The 21,521-nt window shown below is 35.2% G+C and overlaps 1 protein-coding gene across 2 annotated transcripts in view; it reads right to left on the bottom strand.

Annotated features, from left to right (window-relative positions):
* Ide (insulin degrading enzyme) overlaps window positions 1-21,521 on the bottom strand; it is a 93,914-nt gene that overhangs the window by 49,257 nt on the left and 23,136 nt on the right. For both annotated transcript variants that reach the window (XM_026397322.2, XM_026397321.2), the window contains exons 4-7: window positions 19,831-20,000; window positions 4,123-4,245; window positions 1,459-1,571; window positions 240-402 (exon numbers count right to left, since the gene is read on the bottom strand). In XM_026397322.2, coding sequence (XP_026253107.1) covers window positions 240-402; window positions 1,459-1,571; window positions 4,123-4,245; window positions 19,831-20,000 — 569 coding nt within the window. The remainder of the gene's footprint in view (window positions 1-239; window positions 403-1,458; window positions 1,572-4,122; window positions 4,246-19,830; window positions 20,001-21,521) is intronic.

The raw sequence follows: 21,521 nt of genomic DNA on the forward strand, positions 1-21,521 counted from the left end.
ATACTTCAGAGCGAGAACACTTGACTAGCAAGCACACATGAGATTATGGGTTTGATCCCCAGCATCACAAAACAAAAACAAAAATAAAAAACATGCTAGATGGTATCTTTTGAAATTTCTAATCTTCATGGCTCAATACTAAAGATAAAATAAAATTATGAAAAAAAAAGTCCCCAAACTAAAAAACAAAGCACATTAACAATCACTTTCACTCAGAAAGTGCCACCCAAGATACTTACCCTTTGATTTAAGTTCTGATAACAGACTTCCAGGACCTTCATGCCCAATCAGATGACCAAGATAATGACCAGGATTTGATTTATAGTATTTCTGAAGGTCAGGTATGGGAAATGTTACATAAAGATTCCTAATATCCTTAATGGGCACTATTTTATAAAGTTGCTGGGGAAAAAACAAAAAACAAAAGAATCACAAAAGATGCACTATATTCAATTCCTACTGAATAAAATATTTACAAGTTATGAAGAATACTGATTTTCATGGAAGAATCCCAAATTTAGGAGCAAAACTGATTGCCAGACCACAAAGAATTGGTCACTAAGAAATAAATGAATCAGGTTCTCAGCAGAATTTCATTATAGTGGGTAAGCTATCCCAGAACCCCAGGACCTTAAAGCTAGATAGTTTGGGATGCTTGCCTCCTGGTAGTATATAATACGTTCATAGCCTTGCTAAGGCTACAGACATCAAAAATGCTTTTAGCATGCAGAGATCAGAACATATTGGTATTTTTATGGTGATACACACTCCTAATAAATATAAAATTGATTTGATTATTCTGACAAATATATATTTTTCTGGGGAGGTGGGAACAGGTGCCAGGTACTGAACCCAGGGGTGCTTATCCATTAAGCCACATCCCCAGCCCTTTAAAAAAAATTTTTTTTGAGACAAGGTCTCATTAAGCTGCTTAGAGCCTTGCTAAATTGATGAGGCAGGCTTTGAACTTACAATCGTCCTGCCTTGGCCTCCTGAGCTGATGGGAATATAGGCATGTGTCACCACCACACTCAGCTAACCTGACAAATATTAAAAACTAAATTAAGGGGCTGAGGCTGTGGCTTAGTGGTAGAGTGCTCACCTAGCACATTCAAGGCGCTGGGTTTGATCCTTAGCACCATGAAAAATAAAAACAAATAAAAATAAAGGTATTGTGTCCAACTACAACTAAAAAAATATGAAAAAAAAAAAACCTACGTAAGAGGCTAGGGTTGTGGCTCAGCAGTAGAGCATTTGTCTAGCATGTGTGAGGCCCTGGGTTCGATCCTCAGCACCACATAAAAATAAATATATAAAATAAAGATATTGTGTCCAACTACAACTAGAAAATAAATATTTTTTAAAAAACTACATTAAGTAATGAAACCTCTATTTTCTTATAAACTAGATATATATGTTCACAAATTTAAAAAAAATACCAATAATACATGGACTTACTTTAAGATGTTCTTCTTGGAAAGGGTGCTCAGGAAATTCTGGCAATGGGACATTTTTATTCTCTACTTCAGAAAATAACTTTACCACAAGATTAGTTAAGTCATCTAAAGATTCTATAAAAAAAATACATTGAAACAGTTTAATTAATCATAATACAAAGCAAATAGTATTTAAGACCTTATGTTTCCTGAAAAGTCTAGGGGCTTTTCAAGGAGGAAAATCTGTTAATAAAAACAAACAAAAAAAGGCATCTGATAAAGATGAAACACTCAATTAAATCCTATCAGTGCCTATGTATATTCTAAAGTTGCGAAACAATACTAATTGATTACACTTCACACATATCTACCTTTTCATGGTATAAAAATTTAAACATTAAAATATTCTCAGTCATAATATTAATACTAACTCACAAATATTATCTTGCAATAAACTTAAAACATGTATTAGAAACAGTAATAGAAAATTTAGCTTTATTTGGAAATAAAACTATGATTCCCAATACTGGCAGAGTATAAGGTATAACATTTACCTTATAAATACAGTCCAAACTCACTGTTAAAAGTCAAATGTTAAAGTTTAATAAGTATTTGATTTGGGGGAAAATACTATAAAATGATGAAAAGAATCCTAGTTGAGGGATCAGGGCACTTGCTTCTAACCCCAGCTTTACCAATCATGACAACAAAATACTTGCACAAACTTAACTACTCCATAAAATAAGGCTCTCGGGTAAGATGATCAGAACTCTCTTCCAAGATCTGTAAGATTTTATATCATAATGTGCCAAAGTAACTCAACGACTTTTAACTGTTGATAAAATTATATAGCCACCTAAATGAGTTACTTTTATATTTTTACCTACATTATTCTTTTATAAAGGGTTTTACTTATAAAGTTTACAAACCTATACACACACACACATACCCACAGAATCAATCTACATGTGCTATTAAGTGAAAACTGCAAATTGTAGTATAATCTCATTTTTAAATGTTTTGAACAAACACACACAAGCATATTAACAAAATTCTACGTTTAGAAGTAAAACAACAAGCCAGGCATGGTGGCCCACGCCTGTAATCCCCAGAGGCTTGGAAGGCTGACAAAGGAGAATTGAGAGTTCAAAACCAGCCTTAGCAATTGCATGGTGCTAAGTAACTCAGTGAGACCCTGTCTCTAAATAAAATACAAAATAGGGCTGGGGATGTGGCTCAATGGTCAAGAATCCCTGAGTTCAAACCCTGATACCAAAAAAAGAAAAAAAAAAAGTAATAAAACAACAAAAACCTTAAGTTGACGATCTTTGAGGAAAGGGCATAGCTGTCAGGGGATAAAGAGGAAGAACTTACTTTTTGTCTTATACCTTTCTATGTGGGATAATTTTTTCCCTCACACACATATTACTACTCCTCCTCCTACTATTATTACTACTATTATTTTGGTGTTGAACACAGGATCTTGCATATCCTTAAGCACATACACCACTGAGCTACAACCCAGCCCCAAGAATTACTAAGCTCTAGAAAGAAAACACATATTAAAGATTCAATCTTTGAGTGCTATGGACCTGACTTAGTGAAAGAGTGTTTCCCTAGTACTTATGAGGCCCTGGGTTTGATTCTCAGCACCATAAAAACAAAAAACAAAACAAAAACAAAAATCAAACCTTTGTTGTTTACAGATAGTTTTTTTCAGTGCATCATCATCTGCTTTTTAAATTTTGTTTCTAGATTAATAAATTGTTAAAAGTCAAATTTGGGGCTGTGGCTATAACTCAATTGCAGAGTGCTTGCCTAGGATGTATGAGGCGCTGGTTTGATCCTTAGCACCACATAAAAATAAATAAATAAAATAAAAATAATTTTTAAAACGTTAATTAAAAAAAAAAAGTCAAGTCTGTCCATCTTTCTTCAAACTTCTTTTCCCTACACATACTTAGTGAGACTAGCTACTGATAATTTGTTTCTTCAGGTCTCCATTTAAGCCACATAAACTTGTTTTTGGAATACAATGAATTAAAAATTCTCATGCATGGGGCTGGGGTTGTGGCTCAGTGGTAGAAAGCTTGCCTCGCATGTGAGAGACCCTGGGTTCAATCCTCAGCACCACATAAAAATAAACAAACAAAATAAAGATATTGTGTCCATGTATAACCAAAAACAATAATAAATAATAAATAAATAAATAAAAATTCTCATCCATGTATTCTGCAATAAGTAGATCATTTTTAAAAGACCTGGAGCAGCTGGACATGGTGGCACACACCGGTAATCCCTGAGGCTCAGAAGGCAGAGGTAGGGGATATCAAGTTCAAAGCCAGCCTTAGCAATTTATTGAAGCCTAAGCAAATCTGTGAGACCCTGTCGCAAAATAGAAGAATAAAAAGAGGGCTGGGGATATGGCTTAGTGGTTAAGAGCCCCTAGGTTCAATTCCTGGCACCAAATAAATAAAATTTTAAAAACTGAGAATGTAGCCCAGTGGTAAAGTGATCCTGGGTTCAATCACCAGTATTTAAAAAAAAAAAAAAAAAAAGATTGAACAGATGAACAGATAAACACCTATATCTTATATCCTTCTTTTAATACTTTGAAAAAAGTTGAAGGAGGAGAAAAAAAAAACTTAGATTACCCGATTATGTGAAAATTTTAAAGAATTCTTACCTCGGCCCAAAACACAAATAGCCATTAAGTTGGAGGAATAATAAGTAGAATGGAACTTCAGTAGCTCTTGTCTTACATCGATGCCTTCTTGGTTGGGTCGAGTCTCTAGAGTATATTTGTTACCTGAAAGGGAAGAAAAGACATTACTTAAAGCAAAATGTGTGGGCTTGAAAGTGTTGTTAATCATCACTGACACTGCTACAAGATGAACTTAAAAAGGAGAGATCAAACTGACATATACAATGTTAGTCAAAAATGTTTAAATGTCAGTGTTATAATAAACAGGACCATATAGTACGAAACTAATAATATTTTAAACTATGGTTTTCTATAAGGAACTAAAAGTGTCTTATAAAAATTATGCTTCTAAATTCCCTATGAGATAGGTATTATCTGATTACTATTAGGCATTTTTGAGACAATAAGATCAACATGGCCTCCATTACACTTCTTTTAATTTTCAATTCCGAATGCTCTCCATAATTAATAACTGTCATTGAGGGATCTTTTTGGAACTTGCCAAGTTACTTGTGAAAAGAAAAGAAAATATTTACTATTTTGAGCTGAGGCATTATTACATTTGTGATGTGAATTCTCAGGGATTTGGTCTAGATTGGTAAAAATAGGATGTAATGTTGTTTTTATAAATCTACAGTGATGTATACCTCTATGAGCTCTCCCATAAAACTTTAATAACTAATTCAATTAGGATAAAAAAAAATCCCTGTCCAAAACAAATAGTGAAACTCTCTAAACAGTAACTTTCTGGTAAAGACCTCACAAACTAGGGACTGGGAGATGAAATTCCAATGGTTGGCATCTCTCTAAAATGTCACCTTGACTAGAAATATCCTAAGATCCTGATATAATAACCCTTGTTATTGGTCCTGCTTGCACTACTCAGTGCAGAGATAAAACTGGGAAAATGTGTTCTTCATTTGGTTTATTTTTTCCCCCTTTCTTATAATGGCTAATGAATTGGCTTTGAGAGAATATCTCTTTTTTGCTAACTGAATATCTACAGAAAACCACCAAATGATATTCTCAGAACCAGTCTTTAGTTCAGTAGTATTGTTTAGAACCGAGTCAAGATTCATGTCCCAGATTGTCTGAAGTGAGTGATCTAGTGAAGAAAAAGAACATAGAAGAAATAGCCTCGCAAGTGCTCCTTGCCCTTTTCTAGTAACAAAGCAGTCACATATTCACAACCACTAGAAGTAGCTTGCTACCCAACTTTACAGTCTTTTTAAATTAATACTATTCCTTTTCAGTTAAGCTTCAATTCAATTCCAAATCTTCTCTACTCAGAATCTGAACATATCCTCTCCTTCTACCTAAAGGTTCAGGCACTCTTAAAAATATCCACATTTCTGGGCTCGGGTTGTGGTAGAGTACATGTCTGCATGTGTGAGGCATTGGGTTTGATTATCAGCATTGCATATAAATAAAAATAGAAAAAATAAAGGTCCATTGACAAAAAATATTTTTTAAAATTCCAGATTTCCTAGAGACTATCATGTTAAGAAGCAAAATAAGTCAGATTCAGAAGGTAGCATGTTTTCTCACATATGGAGAAGCTAGAGAGGAAAAAGGAAAACAGGTGGGGGTGGATCTACTAAAAATCAAAGGTAGAGTAGTAGAGCAAAGAGATCAAGTTTACTGAAAACAGGAAGGCTGGCTTTTCTTTTCACAATGTTTCTATATTTTGATGGAAGTTCTCAAGAAACAAATGAAGAAAAGAAAAAGGAGAAAATGCACAAAACTCCATAATCAGTCCTTAAATTACCAAGCTGACACTATTAGCATCAATGCTGTGATCTCCAGATAAGAAGATGCAGAAGAACAGGCACTGGCTTTGGTACTGGCAGAATTATCATTTAATCCAGGGTCAGCCCTCTTCTGGTTGCATGGCCTTGAGCAAGTTCTCTTAGGTTTACACTTCTAGCCTGACATTGTAGATTTGTACCAAATAAGAAAAAAATAATGTAAAAAAGCATAAGACTAATATTTAACATCCAATAAATAGCAAGAATTGTAAATTCTGATAATACCAATTACTATTTAGGATGCAGAGAAATGAGAACTCAGACACTGCTCAACAGAGTGCACATTGAATCAATCACTACAGTCAACAATTTGGCAATATCTTGTGAATCTGGATATATATCTTCTATGACAGAGTAATTCTACTCTTACATATATGTACCCCAGATAAGTCTGTGTACAAGAATGCTCATAGCAATACTGTTCCAATAAGAAGAAAATGGGGGCTGGGGTTATGGCTCAATGGTAGACCGCTCGCCTAGCACATGCGAGGCGCTGGGTTCAATCCTCAGCACCACATAAAAATAAATAAATGAGTGAAATAAAGTCATTGTGTCCAACTACAACTGAAAAAAAATTTTAAAAATATTTTCAAAAAAGGAAGAAAATAGGGCTGGGGATGTGGCTCAAGCGGTAGCGCGCTCGCCTGGCATGCGTGCGGCCCAGGTTCTATCCTCAGCACCACATACAAACAAAGATGTGTCCGCCAAATACTAAAAAATAAATATTAAAAAAATTTTTAAAAAAGGAAGAAAATAGATAAACAGTAGTACACTTATTTCATGAAAAAAATTAAAAAGTAATAAAAATTTAAAAACTACCAGAGGTATACTTATCAATGTGGATAACTCTTATAAACATAAGAATAAAAAAATACAAGTGGTAGAGATTATACGTAATAAAATACAATTTTCATGAAGCCTAAAAACACATTAAAATTAGAAGCATGGGAATAAGAATCACCAAACTTAAGATAGTAGTTATCTCTCAGGAGTTGGGAGGAAACACAGTTGGAGAAGGGTATCCAGACACTCAAACTGAAATTCTAATGTTCCGTTTCTTTAAGCAGTATGACAAGAGAATGATCTGGCAAATGCCTGGGTAGGTATCTCTTTGTATGACAACAACATCATCATAAATTTGTAAAATACTAAGTATTTAACATAATACTCTGGATAGCAGAAAACAGACAATAAATAGCAGCTACTGCTGGTTATAATTTGAATTGTAGGAGGGACTCCTGGCTTCTGGGTAGATCATTCATCAAAAAGATGCACGTATTTCTCAAGGGAAAAAAATAGACACTGTGGTTAGAAAAGTAGTAAAGAAAGCTGAGTAAATGGTCCAGATGACTGGCTCCACCTAGAAATCAATGTGTGGAGAACATGAATGTGGTTTGGATATCGAGTACTAGTTCAGTTTCTAGATATGTACTGTCCTAATTTAGTGCTAATTCAGCTGGGTCATTTATATCAAGTTAAAATGCTGCTACTAAAATCTTGACTTGTACCTTTCTGGTTCTGTTGCTGTTAGGGCAAGTTCCAGCAGTGGACTGAGGAAACCAGGGTTGCTGACCAGGGGCCTGTTGGGAGAAAGCACTGCCTTGGCACTTGGAGGATTCAGGGATTCTGGTCCTGACTCCATCACATACTAATTAAGCAACTTGGGAAAAGTCTCCAAATATTTCCAAGGGGTGGTTTGTTTAATCTGTAAAAATACAGATGAGGGCTGGGGTTATGGCTCAGTGGTAGAGCACTTGCCTCACACGTGCAAGGCCTGAGTTCGATCCTCAGCACCACATAAAATAAATTTTAAAAGTTATTAAAAAAAAATACAGATGACATGGATATATGCTAGTGGTTAAGAGCAAGGACTCAATCCCTGACTCCTTCACTTCCTAGCTATAAGGCACAGACAAACTTCTTAACCTCTCTAAGCCACAGTTGACTCATAAATAGGAATAAGAAAAATACCCACTAGCAACACTGCTATGAAGATTAAAACTAAACAATCCACATTAAGGCTCAGCATAGAATCTGTCAGACAATAAGTACTCAATATTAACTCAGGTTGTTGTGAAGCTTAAGAAATGTGATAATGAGGGTTGAGAATTTAACTCAATGGTAAAGTGTGCCAGCATGTGTGAGGCACAGGTTTGCCTTGCACCAAAAAAGCAAGCAAGCAATAATGAATGTGAAAAGGGTTTTTGTGAACTGCAAAATCCAGTAAATGCTACTGTACATTTTCACTTTAACAAGTATTTAAAATTCTACTTAAAACGAAAAAAGCTTGCAAACTTAGTACTCATGTATGCAGACGCTGGTTTTCCATTATATAAAATTCTGAGGCCAGCAATACAGCAATACAATTCTTACACTAAGAAAAAAAAGGAGTTTGATGTTTTAGAAAATCTGTCTTAGAGCCCGGTGCGGTGGTGCACACCTGTAATCCTAGTGGCTCAGGAGGCTGAGACAGAAGGATCTCGAGTTCAAAGCCAGCCTCAGCAATGGTGAGGTGCTGAGCAACTCAGTGAGACCCTGTCTCTAAATAAAATACAAAATAGGGCTGGGGATGTGGCTCAATGGTTGAGTGCCCCCTGAGTTCAATTCCCAGTAGCAAAAAAAAAAAAAAAACACAAAAAACCAAAATAGGGCTGAGGATGAGGATGTGGCTCAGTGGTCGAGTGCCCCTGAATTCATTCCCTGGTACCAAAAGAAAGAAAGAAAACGAAAAGAAATCTGTCTTAGAAACTAGAGATACTTCTAACTATGTGTATAATAAGGTTCTCAGGGAAAGGTCAACTTGTGAAGTTCTAATTATGATAATCTTAAATGCTTTTTGAAAATCAGATTCTGAAGGTTAGATTAATATGTTTATAGTTAGTTTGGAATTTTAAAATTTCTTTTTTTTTTGGTATCAGGAATTGAACCTCAGGGCACTTAACCACTGAGCTACATCCCCAATCCTTTTTGAGATGGGATCTTGCTAAATTGTTAGAGCCTTGCTAAATTGCTGAGGCTGGCTTTGAACTTGTGATCCTCTTGCCTCAGCCTCCTGAACTACTGGGATTACAGGGGTGCATCATCCTGCCTGGCTGGCATAATAAACTTTTTTTAAAAATGCCCTTTCATCTTGCTACAGCAATATTCTAAAAATCCTGGAAGAGCCTTTGGATATATATGAATTTTCCTACAGAATTAAAAAGGGCAATTTCCCTGCAGATGGGTAAGTACATGCAAGTACAAAATGCACACTGTAAAAAGGAGAATTTCAGTGAAAGCCTCTTAAGTGCCATTGCAAAATCTCTACACTTGATTAATCCATTTCTTGTTTTCAGTAAACTTCTACTTTTCCATAGATACAAATTCCAAAATGGCAGGGCAGGAGGGAGGCAAAAGCTTAGGGAATAAATGAGTAAATGGGTTGAACTATATCAAAGATTTTTATGTCCATGAGTTTACTGAGATACTCAAAAAAACAGGTTAGTTATCATTGAAGGACACTACGAAATCAATTAATCATTTTGAAAACTAGTAAATGAATGGACTGAATCAAGCACTTGCCCTGCCTTTTGTACAGTAACGATACCAGTGGCCAAATAGTACAAAAGCGGTTTTCTTTTCATAGCAGCATTCAAGTAAAACAATAGAGAAGAAATAACAGAACTAAAGAATCAGAATTAGGATCATAAATACAACATCATAAATACAACACAATAAAGAGACAACCGGACATTCAATACCCAATGGAAAAACACATCACAACTTATGAAGTTGTCTTGTCCAAAAAAAAAAAAAAAAGACAAATATGAATCCGATCAAGCCTCTTTATAAACCTGTCACTCTAGAAAACACAGAAGAGTTGAGACCAAAATGGATAAAGAACTAAATATAAGAACTGAAATCATGGGGTTGGAGTTGTGGCACAGGGGAGAGCGCTCACCTCACACGTGTGAGGCCCTGGGTTTGATCCTCAGCACCACATAAAAATAAATAAATAAAATAAAAGGTATAAAAAATTTTAAAAAAAAGAACTAAAATCACAAAAATACTAGAAAAGTACACAGGGGGAAAACTCCTAAAAATTATGGCAATTGCAATAATTTTCTTACATGTTAAATTACAAATTCAGGACACAAAAGCAAAATAATAGAATTGGGATTATATTAAAACTAAAAAACTTCTGCACAGAAGAGGAAACAATCAACAAAATGCAAAGGCAACTTTTGGAATGGGAAAATATTTGTAAACCACATATCATAAGTAAAACACTAATCTAAAATTTATGCCAGACAGGGTGGTGCACATCTATGATCCCATTAACTCTGGGAGGCTAAGACAGAAGAACCACAAGTCCAAGACCAGTCTGGAAAATACTTAGTAAGACCCTGTCTCAAACTTAATAATAAAAAGAGCTGGGGATGTAGCTCAGTGGAGATATAGTTCAATCCCCAGTACTGGGGCAGTGGGGAGAAAAGAAAACCAAAAATTATGAAGAATTTGTACACCTTAATAGCAGAAAAACAAACAACCTGATTTAAAAATGGGCAAAGGATCTGAACAGCTGTTTCTCCAAAGAAGAAACAGATATACAAACAGGTGTTCAACACCAGGGAAAGGCAAATTAAAACCACTCTGATATACCACCTCATACCTATAAGAATGGCTATTATCAAAAAGACAACAGATAACAAATGCTAGTGAATATGAAGAAAAAAGAACCCTAGTAAACTGTTGGAGGGAATGTAGATTGGTATACTAATTATGGAAAAGAGAAGGGGCATTCCTAAAGAAATTAAAAATAGAACCATCATATGACCCAGCAATCCCTCTTTTGGGTATACACACAAAGGAAAGGAAATCATCACCTCACAAAGATATCTGTACTCCCATGCATTTTAGAATTGTTCCCAATAGCCAAGATATGGGAACAATCTAAGTGTCCATCAACAAACAAATGCATAAAGAAAATGTGATATAGTTACACAATGGAATATTATTCAGCCTTAAGAGAGGAGACTCTACCATTTGCCATAACACAGACAAACCTGGATGAAATTATGCTAAGTGAAATAAGCCAAACACAGAATCTCACTTAAAAATGTGGGGAGGAAAGCTCAAATACCAGAGATAGAAAACAAAACACAGTTGTCATGGGAGTGGGCTAGGAAGGGAAGAAATGGAGAGACATAGGTCAAAGGATAAAAATAACATGTAGGATGAATGAGTTTAGAGATTGAATGTACAACAGGAAGACTCCATAAAATTGTACTGGGAATTTTTGTTAAGTAGATTTGGCTAATCTCATCATCAAAAAATAACTATGTGAGATAACAGATATGTTAATGTGCTTCACTATAAACCATCACTTAAACTATATGTATCCCATCATGTCATGTTGTAAACCTCTACTATACATAACAAAACATCTGGGAGGATGCAATCAGAAAAATCTGTGCTATAAGAAGTTCTACAAAACAAATAATCTATATGTCAATAAATAAATTGTCCAGGGGAGGTGGCAAAGAAAAGGAATGAGGGAAGAAATAAAGGATGAACTTATAGACTAAAAAAGAAACTTAAAAGTCACAGCAATCACTAATATTTGAACATTAACATGAACTATGACTCAAATAAATTTTGATTGACTGATTAGCTATAATGCTGGGGATCCAACCCAGCATGCTAGGCAAGGGCGCTACCATTGATCTACACCCTTAGCCCCTCAAATAAAGTTTTAAAAATTAAGATTTTTGTAAGGCAACTAGGAATTTCAACACTAACTGGATATTTAATGATGCAATATGATAATGGTATTTTTGTTGTTTTAAAAATGAGTCATTATCTTCAGAAATACATATTAGAATATTTTTGAGTGAAATGATGTCTAGAATCTCTTCAAAACAATAAAAGAGGGTGAATGGATCACATAGGACTAGCCAGGGACAGGATGATGCACACATAGTATTCATTATAGTATCTTATGTGGTTTTGTGTATGCTTAAAATTATTCACTAAAAAAGGTGGAGGGAAGAAATAAGAGTGGGAGAGGGGACAAAGTAGAAAATTAATAAGAGTCTTAATTTTGTGTTGGTATCTTCCTTCTAGGATCAGATAGTCTTTGAATAAATTTATGATTCATATTTCAAAATTGGTACTTTTGTTCTAATCCATTTTCCTGTTGTGTTCCTTCCTACTTTCCTATGTAAAAATATACTTTGTCAATGCCAAACTATCAGTCTGGGGATGAAGCTCAGTAGAAGAGCACTTATGTGAAGCCACAGGTTTGCTTTCTAGCAACATACACACATATACATATGCACCTCAAATTATCCTAACTTATGCTCTACAAAAAATGCTGAGCTCTCTCCTTGATCTTTTATTCTTGTCATGGTTTGTTGGAAGGTCAATCTAACATAAAAAACATAATCTGAGTTCTGAATGACTTGCTGGTGCATCCCATAACCTACCTGACATTTCTACTACCACTGACTCTCTTTCTTCTCTATACTTTCCACAAGGCTCTGAAACTTTAGTCTAATTCTCTCTCAGTATCTCTCTCAAAGGAGGCAATGCAATTTCAGTACTGTACTGAAGGTTAAGTGAGATCACATTAGGTAGAGCCCCCACTTAGTGGGTAGCGCTTAGTACCCACACAATAAATATTAGTTTCCTTTCCTTTCTTCCTTCTGCTAAAGAAAATTCTACCTACTTTTCAGAATTTAAATGACATCTCCTCTGATATTCTGGAGAATTCAAACCTATGTAACACTAGAGCAGACCAAACAGAATAGTGGTTGAAAGTTACAAATCTGTGTTCAGACCTGACTTCAGTACTTAAAAGCAGAGTGACCCAAGGCAATTTAATCATCTTCTCCTGAGTCTCTACTTATCAGTAAAATAAAAATAGGAAGAGCATCTACCTACTAGGATTATTGTGAGAATTAAAGTAACTATTCCAGATACAGTGATTAGCACAGCACTCCATGAAAATCAGAGAGAGAGAGAGAGAGAGAGAGAAGAAGAAGAAGAAGGAGGAGGAGGAGGAGGAGGAGGAGGAAGAAAAGGAAGAGATGACGATCCTAGAAAATCAAACCTAAGATTATCCTTCAGTAAAATCCTGAGTTTGCCTTGCCTCCCCCAAATTTATTTACTTCTACTGCAAAGATACTAGTTACACCTCTCTCCTTTTTTTTTAAGGGGGTATTGAGGATTGATCCAAGGGCGCCACATCCCCAGCCCTTTTTATATTTTATTTTGAGACAGGGTCTCTCACTAAGTTACGTAAGGCCTTACTAAATTGTTGAAACTGACCTTGAACTTGCAATCATCCTGCTTCAGCTTCCTAAATCACTGGGATTATAGGCATGTGCCGCCACTATGTCCAGCCTTCTTTGTATTTTCTAATGGACTTTATATGTATAGGAAGATAAAAAACTACTTGTCTACTAATAGAAAAAGATTTTCCTTCACTTATTTATGGTTTTATGGTATTTGCTATAAGCACACTAGAATATATGACAAGTAAGAAAAATGTCACACATATTGAAAATACAGCTCCACCTTCTATTTCCATGTGTATTTCTACTGTACCTTTTATTCTACCTATACATCAAGGAGTGTCTGTTTTATTTCCCCCACCTCCACTTGGACTTCAACTGTTCCCACTTTTAATTCTACTGAAAGAAAAATAAATAAATAAATAAATAATGAGAACAAAACTGCACAGATACAAGGCTTCCAATTTAGCAAAACCTAGAGAAGTAAAAATAAAAAGGTATATGCGAATGATAGATGAGGGGGGAAAGCCATGTGGATATAAATCATGAGTTCAATTTAAAAGAAAATAAAACAGCACGTCTCTAATAGCTAATACATATAGTTCATCAAACCTACTGGCCCTTTAAGCAGCACTTGGCAGATCACACCTCATGGCAAGGACATTTTCAAAGTCTTAATCAAGTCCTTTGCACAGCTACCAATCAGCTGTTACATTATTATTATGAAGATTACTATAAGTTATTTAGCTTATTATAACTAGACTTCTGTCTATCCACTGCATGTGCACAATCCCATTTAATTCTCCTCTGGATGTGGGAGAAAACTGAGGCTTAGAGTAGTTAAGAAACTTGTCTAGGGGCTGGGGATGTGGCTCAAGCGGTAGCGCGCTCGCCTGGCATGCGTGCAGCCCGGGTTCAATCCTCAGCACTACATACAAACAAAGATGTTGTGTCCGCCGAGAGTTAAAAAATAAATATTAAAAAAAAAAAAAAGAAACTTGTCTAGAGTCTCTCAACAGGCTAATGGTAGAGCAGAGATTCACAGTACCGCTCAACTTCAGAGGCAAACTTTAAATCACCTAAGAAGCTGGGACTGATAGTTGAAGTTTCAGCTAGAGGGATTCAAGAAGACTTACAGGGAGACAATTTAAAAACAGTATCTATGAAAACAATAGTCAAGGGCTAGAGCTGTAACTCAGTGTCAGAGTGCTTGCCTAGCATGTGTGAGGCTCTGGGTTCAATCCTCGGCACCACATAAAAATAAACAAATAAAATAAAGGCATTCTGTCCATTTACAACTACAAACATTTTTTTTTTTTTAAAGCAACAACAACAAAGTAACTCACTCAAACCAGAAAAATTTACACCAGGTATCAGTTTGAGAATGTGAAAACTCAGAACATGTGAATCCATGACATAGAAAATAGCAATTTGAGAGCATCCTGCACTTCATCAAAGGTTTGTAAATCAAAAATTAAGACACAACAGATGACCTACAAGTTTCTTCTGACACAGATATACCTGGGTAGTAAACAAACAGTCCTCACACACACAAAAGAAAGCTCTCTCCCTGCTTATCTTGAAGAGTGTTGTACCCTCAGTCTTTTATTTTCCCTTTTTGTTTAGATAATGATACAAAAACTATTTTACGTTTCACTTGAAACTTTAAAAAAATTGTTAATTATTTTAAAATACTTATTGTTACTGGGGCTTCAGTCCAAGGGTGCTTTCACTGAGCTACATCCTTAGTCCCTTTAATTTTTTTTTTAATATTTAATTTTATAGTTGGACACAATACCTTTATTCTATTTATTTATTTTTATGTGGTGCTAAGGATTGAACCCAGGGCCCCATGCATGCTAGGCAAGCGTTCTATCGCTGAGCCATAATCCCAGCCCTAATTTTTTTTTTTGTTATTTTTATTTTTTAAAATATTTTTTAAGGGCTGGGGTTGTGGCTCAGTGGGAGAGAGCTTGTCTTGTACATGTGAGGCACTGGGTTTGATCCTCAGCACCACATAAAAATAAACAAAATAAAGATATTGTGCCCATGTATAACTAAAAATTTGTTTTAATTGTTGATGGATCTTTATTTTATTTGTTTATTCATATGCGGTGCTGAGAATTGAACCCAGTGCTTCACATATGCTGGGCAAGTGCTCTACCACTAGGCCACACCTCCAGCCCAGTATCTTATTTTGAGACAGGTTCTTGCTTATTAAGTTGCCCAGGTTGGCCTCAAACTTGTGATTCTCCTATCTCAGCCTCTTAAGTTGCTAAGATTATAGATGTGTGCCACTGCTGCACCAGGTTCTATTTTTAAGTATTTAAATGCACAGAATACTTAATATCCCTGAACTCACTATCTAATTCTATCAATCTACAGTTTGCCATGTTTGATGCAAATCTTTTCTTCTCCATTATATATAAAACTCTATAAAGATATATAGTATTGTTTTGCTTATTTCCAACTTGTATGTAAAGATACTACACTAAACATTTTCTACAACTTGTATTTTATTCAAAATGTTTTCCTCTTTAGTTTTAATACAGGAGTTCTAGCTCACTCATTTTAACTGCTATAAAACATTCTACTGTATGAATAGACCAAAATGTATTAATGTATTCAACTGCTGATGGATACTTAAGTCACTTCCTATTTTTCATCAGTACAAAAATGTCATGTGAACATTTCTGTATGTGTTCCCTGTGCACAACTGCAAAAATTGCTTCTTTCCAGGGTATATGTCAAGAGGAAGATTCTGTGGATTGAATGGCAAAGGATATCACTTTGTTAGATATTGCCAAATTGCTTTCCAAGGTGGTTGAATCTATTTACTTCCCTACCAATAGTATATGAGTCTATGATTTATAACGTCCTCACCAATATACTTGGTTTTGTCTAAATAGCTGCCAACCTAATAGTGTGAAATGATAACATTGTTTTACTTTGTATTTCCCTGATTATGAAAGATCTCAGCATTTTTCTTATGTTTATTGGCCAAATACCTTTTTCTCTGAACTCCATATTCATATCCTTTGCTTATTCAGTGAGTTTTTTTTTTTTTAAACTTGCAGAAGTTTTTCTTTTATGTCTTGCAAATATCTTTACTACATGGCCTTTCTGGCTATTCTAAATAGAAAATCTAAAATTTTAGTGTAGTCAGATTTATCTTTAAATCTGGTTTTTATCCCTGGTTGGTTCTTTGGGGACTTAAGAAAATTTCCTTTTATAAGACAAAAAAATTCTCATGTATTTTCTTCTAAAAGTTGTGAAGTCTTAGGCTGGTGATATAGCTCTCTGGTCGAGTATTTGCCTAGTGTTGCAAGGTTCAATTCCCAGTACCACAAAAAAAGAAAAAAAAGAGAGAGAGAGAGAGAGAGAGAGAGAGAGAGAGAGAGACACACACACACACACACACACACAGACTCAGAAAAAGCAAAGAAAACGATAACAAATTCTTAAACTGATAAAAGAAACCTGTCGGTCAGACATGGTGGCCCACACCTGTAATCCCAGTGGCTTGGGAGGCTGAGGCAGGAAGATCTCAAATTCAGAGGCAGCCTCAGCAATTTAGTGAGGCCCTCATCAACTTAATGAGAACCTGTCTCAAAATAAAAAATAAAAAGGGCTGGGGATGTAGCTCAGTAATAAAATGCCCCTGGGTTAAATCCCTAATGGAAAAAAAAAAAAAAAAGAGTTTGAAAGCCACTGATCTATACTATGTCTGAAGAATGAAAAACACTGTAAAGGACAAACATCTTATTGGAAATTTAAATAGATAATACAATGCTTAGTCTTCATTCATTTAAAAATACTCATTTTCTTCTTTCTTCTTTCTTTCTTCTTTTTTTAGTTGTAGATGGACACAATACCTTTATTTTTTTATTTATGTGGTGGTGAGGATTGAACCCAGTGTTCCATGCATGTGAGGCAAGTGCTCTACCACTGAGCCACAACTCCAGCGCCAAAATACTCATTTTCTTGATATTATTTAAAATCATAGTCCCTTGATGGACAAAATGGCTCACACTCACAGAAACACCCAAGGCCACTAAAAAATAACAGAAGTAAATTAAACATGAATTTCTGACAAGGACTCTTCTTCAAGGATTGCTTTCACAAAATTTTATATATGTATAATTTCTGGAATGGAGGTGTATGGCATTCATCATATTGGCAAACATGATTAGACCCTTAAAAATGGAGAGAATCTCTATGAAAACGAAAGTATTGACATTTGCATTACTTATATCACATTTTCTGTACTTGTGTACTGAGTCTAGCTCACTGATCTCATAGCTATTTATATTATCTTGCTCTTTACTAATGGCCTAACCTTGTAAAATCACAAAAACAAATATTTCCTCAAACTCTACCCATACACTTTTTGCCATGCAATGCATCTATCTTTTTGCTTATCACTCATGAAACCCCCTCTAGGACATTTTAAGATTGTTCCTTGATTACGACTAGAAGTACTCATCTTACTCACTAGATTTATTTTTGAAAGATTTGTGGCTACTTCCTGATTATCATTTATCACTAACTAGGGAGGTATTTGAAGGAAAGGAACTCCTGAAGAGGAGTTCTAGCATGTTCTGCATGATAATAACACTTTTAGTCTAAGTATCTATCTACCAAAGGGGACTATTTCAGGACTGGGAATATAGGTTAGTGGGAGAGAAATTGCCTGAGGGAGGCCTGATATTCAATCCTCAGGATCAATTAATCAATCCATCTCTCTCTCTCTCTCTCTCTCTCTCTCACACACACACACACACACACACACACACACACACACACGGGAGGTACTACTTAATTTTTATTCATTTGGATACAATAAATTGGAAATTTGTTTTTTAAAATTCACATTCCCTTTTTGACACAGTATGTATGCTGATGGATTCATGAAAACCACCTTTCATTTTACAGACATTTTAGGGACCACAGTATTCATCTTAATAATGATGCTGATATTGAATACCGTGTAGTATAAATCTAAAGAATATAATATCACTGCTTCTAACTGCCAATTTTTGAAAACTCTTAATTCTGTAAAGCTATGGTCATTTCCCTAACTGCTATTGGATGTATTAGTAGGATGTATCCAAACTTGAAGAAAGTTGTCTTTACAGTCTTAAAATTTTTTCAGAATTAACTTCTAATAAGCAGTAAAGTCATAAGTATTCTAAATAATCTATTAACGGGCTGGGGATGTGGCTCAAGCGGTAGCGCGCTCGCCTGGCATGCGTGCGGTCGGGGTTCGATCCTCAGCACCACATACAAACAAAGATATTGTGTCCGCCGATAACTAAAAAATAAATATTAAAAATTCTCTCTCACTCTCTCTCTTTAAAAAAAAAATAATAATAATAATCTATTATCATTTTCATGAAATTTTGTAATATCCAAAGTGGTAGTTTAAAAGCACAGCAACCTGTCAATAATATTCTGGTGAGTGGGACTGGCAAGAGTAGATGAGAAAAAGGGAGTCTTTTTTTTTTTTTTTTTTTAAAGAGAGAGTGAGAGAGGAGAGAGAGAGAGAGAGAATTTTTAATATTTATTTTCTAGTTTTTGGCGGACACAACATCTTTGTTGGTACCACTTGAGCCACATCCCCAGCCCAAAGGGAGTCTTTTTGATTTTATTTTATTTTTTTTATTTTTATTTTTTTTTAGAGAGAGAGAGAGAATTTTATTTTTTTATTTTTTTAAAGAGAGAGTGAAAGAGAGAGAGAGAGAAGAGAGAGAGAATTTTTAATATTTATTTTTTAGTTTTTGGCGGACACAACATCTTTGTTTGTATGTGGTGCTGAGGATCGAACCCGGGCCGCATGCACACCAGGCAAGCGAGCTTGAGCCACATCCCCAGCCCTTGATTTTATTTTTTACTTTAAATATTTTGAACTATTTAAATACTTAAATTAAGTAGCTTTTAATGAAAAATTGAATAAAGGGCTGGGGATGTGGCTCAAGCGGTAGTGCGCTCGCCTGGCATGCGTGCGGCCCGGGTTCGATCCTCAGCACCACATACAAACAAAGATGTTGTGTCCACCGAGAACTAAAAAATAAATATTAAAAAAAAAATTAAAAAAAAAAAAAGAAAGAAAAATTAAATAAAGAAAAATGGTGTAAGTATAAAATAAAGAATTTCTACATTTATTTTATTCTGTTCCCTGTCATCCCTTCTTATTTCCTTCCAGGAGACAGTAGCTCTTGAAGAACAGGGACTATGTATATCTTCCTGTGTTCTATCTCCCATACAACTGCCCCATGGCAGATGCTGCGCACCTGGATGAGTACAAGTACATGTGATAGCAGCATTCAATGAGCTTTGAAATGAGCCTTTAAAAAGCACTTCCATTTGGAAGGTAGACTTCAGAATAAAACAATCAATTATCTTCTGCCTTTGAAATGTTAGTTGTCACAACTTGATTGCTTTGCTTCTTAAACATTTAGAATCCTATTTGAATGGGATGAAAGCAGGAGTGGGAAATTCTGAAATCTTCCAACATTAACTGTAAAATACAATGCTGTAAAAAGAGGCTGTGGGTTTAAATGAGGTCAAAGAGAACTAATGCATGAAAGTCGCTGTTGACAAACCTGTCCCGAATTTGCTGAAGGGGTGTTTGGGATTCCCTGTAGCTTTTTCCAACTGGAAGAGTCTCCAGGCATCATTCATCACATTCTTCTCATGCTCTGAATCAACTGCATTCACTTCTCTGTCTTTACAACTCTCATCAAACAAGGGGCACAGGAAAAACTGTGCAAACCTAAGGGTGTGAAACATAACAATTTGAAAACTGTCATTTTTAAAAGAATAGTCTTTAAAAAATATTTTGAAACTTATTAGGATATTAATTGTATATAAACAGAAAACACCACCATTGCTAATATAAAAAAGAAATTTAAGTTGTAAGCCATAGAATAAAAATATAACTTAGGCATATGTGAATTCAGAGGACCTGACCTATTCCAGACATGCTAAATAACTAGTAGAAATATAAATAGATTAACACCAATAAATAAAGGCAGACTTACAAAGATAATAGCAGTCTATGTAAGATTTGCAATTTGGCATGTCTATGAAAACCTTATTCTGTGTACCTAATTCTCTAAAATAAAAAAGGGGCCAGATAACACTTCTTAGTTGAATAAATCTTAAAATTTACAGTTTTAGGTGCAATTTCAAGACTCAGGAACCTCAGGACAAATTAAGTGATCTACTTTTAAAAGGCATGATTTAAATACTTTTTTCTTCTTTTACAGAAAAACAAAGTACAAGGAAAAAAATGCAGTGAAAAACCTAAGGTATAACACAGCAGTTTGACTAAGCAGTAATTACGGGCTTTTATGAATTAGCAAGATAAACAGGCTATGAATTTTTAATAATCAGTGATTCAACAACTAACATGGTGTGTTAACTCTAACATAAGTAACCACTATACTTTTCTTGAGGCTATTCTATAATAACAGTACCAAAGTTTAACCAAAATATCCTTAGCTAATAAATTCATTTTTCTATATTGGATAGTGATTTAAGTTATGATTTCTTTTTCTTTTTTTCTTTTTGGTACTGAGGATTGAACCCGTGGGTGCTTGACCACTGAGCTACATCTCTACATTTTTTGTTTTTTATTTTGAGAGAGTGACTCACTAAGCTGTTTAGGACCTCACTAAGTTGCTGAAGCCATCCTTGAATTTGAGATCTTCCTGCCTCATCCTCTTCAGTCACTGGGATTACAGGTATGTGCCACAATGCTCAACTCAAGTCATGATTTTATTTAGTATTCTTCTCAAGAAAGTTTAGATCCTTTGGTACACACCTGCAATCCCAGCAACATGGGAGGCTGAGGCAGGAGGATTGCAAGTTCAAGGACAGCCTCAACAACTCAGTGAGACTCTGTCTCAAAATAAAAAACAAAGTAAAAGGGCTATGGATGTAGCTTAGTGGTAGAGGGCTTGCCTAGCATGCATGTGTGAGCCCTAGGTTCAATCCCCAGCATGTACACAGGCATATACACACCATTAAAAAAAAAGAAAAAAGAAAGAAATTTTAGATCCTATCCTACCAGAATGAGGCCCAGAATTCAGATTCAATGAAGAGCAGAGGTTCTGAATACAAGACTACTATTAAATAGACCTAAGAGACTCTTGGGTCTATAGGCATCTCATTTACTACACCTTAGTCTAGCTGTCAAAGAGACTGTTGTCATTTGATATTTGTTTTAAGTGTGTAAATTAACACGATACTGTGCTAAGTACTTTACTCATGGAAAAACAACATCTATTTG

This window comes from Urocitellus parryii, chromosome 5 (genome assembly GCF_045843805.1).
Source record: "Urocitellus parryii isolate mUroPar1 chromosome 5, mUroPar1.hap1, whole genome shotgun sequence".
Taxonomy (NCBI): Eukaryota; Metazoa; Chordata; class Mammalia; order Rodentia; family Sciuridae; genus Urocitellus; species Urocitellus parryii.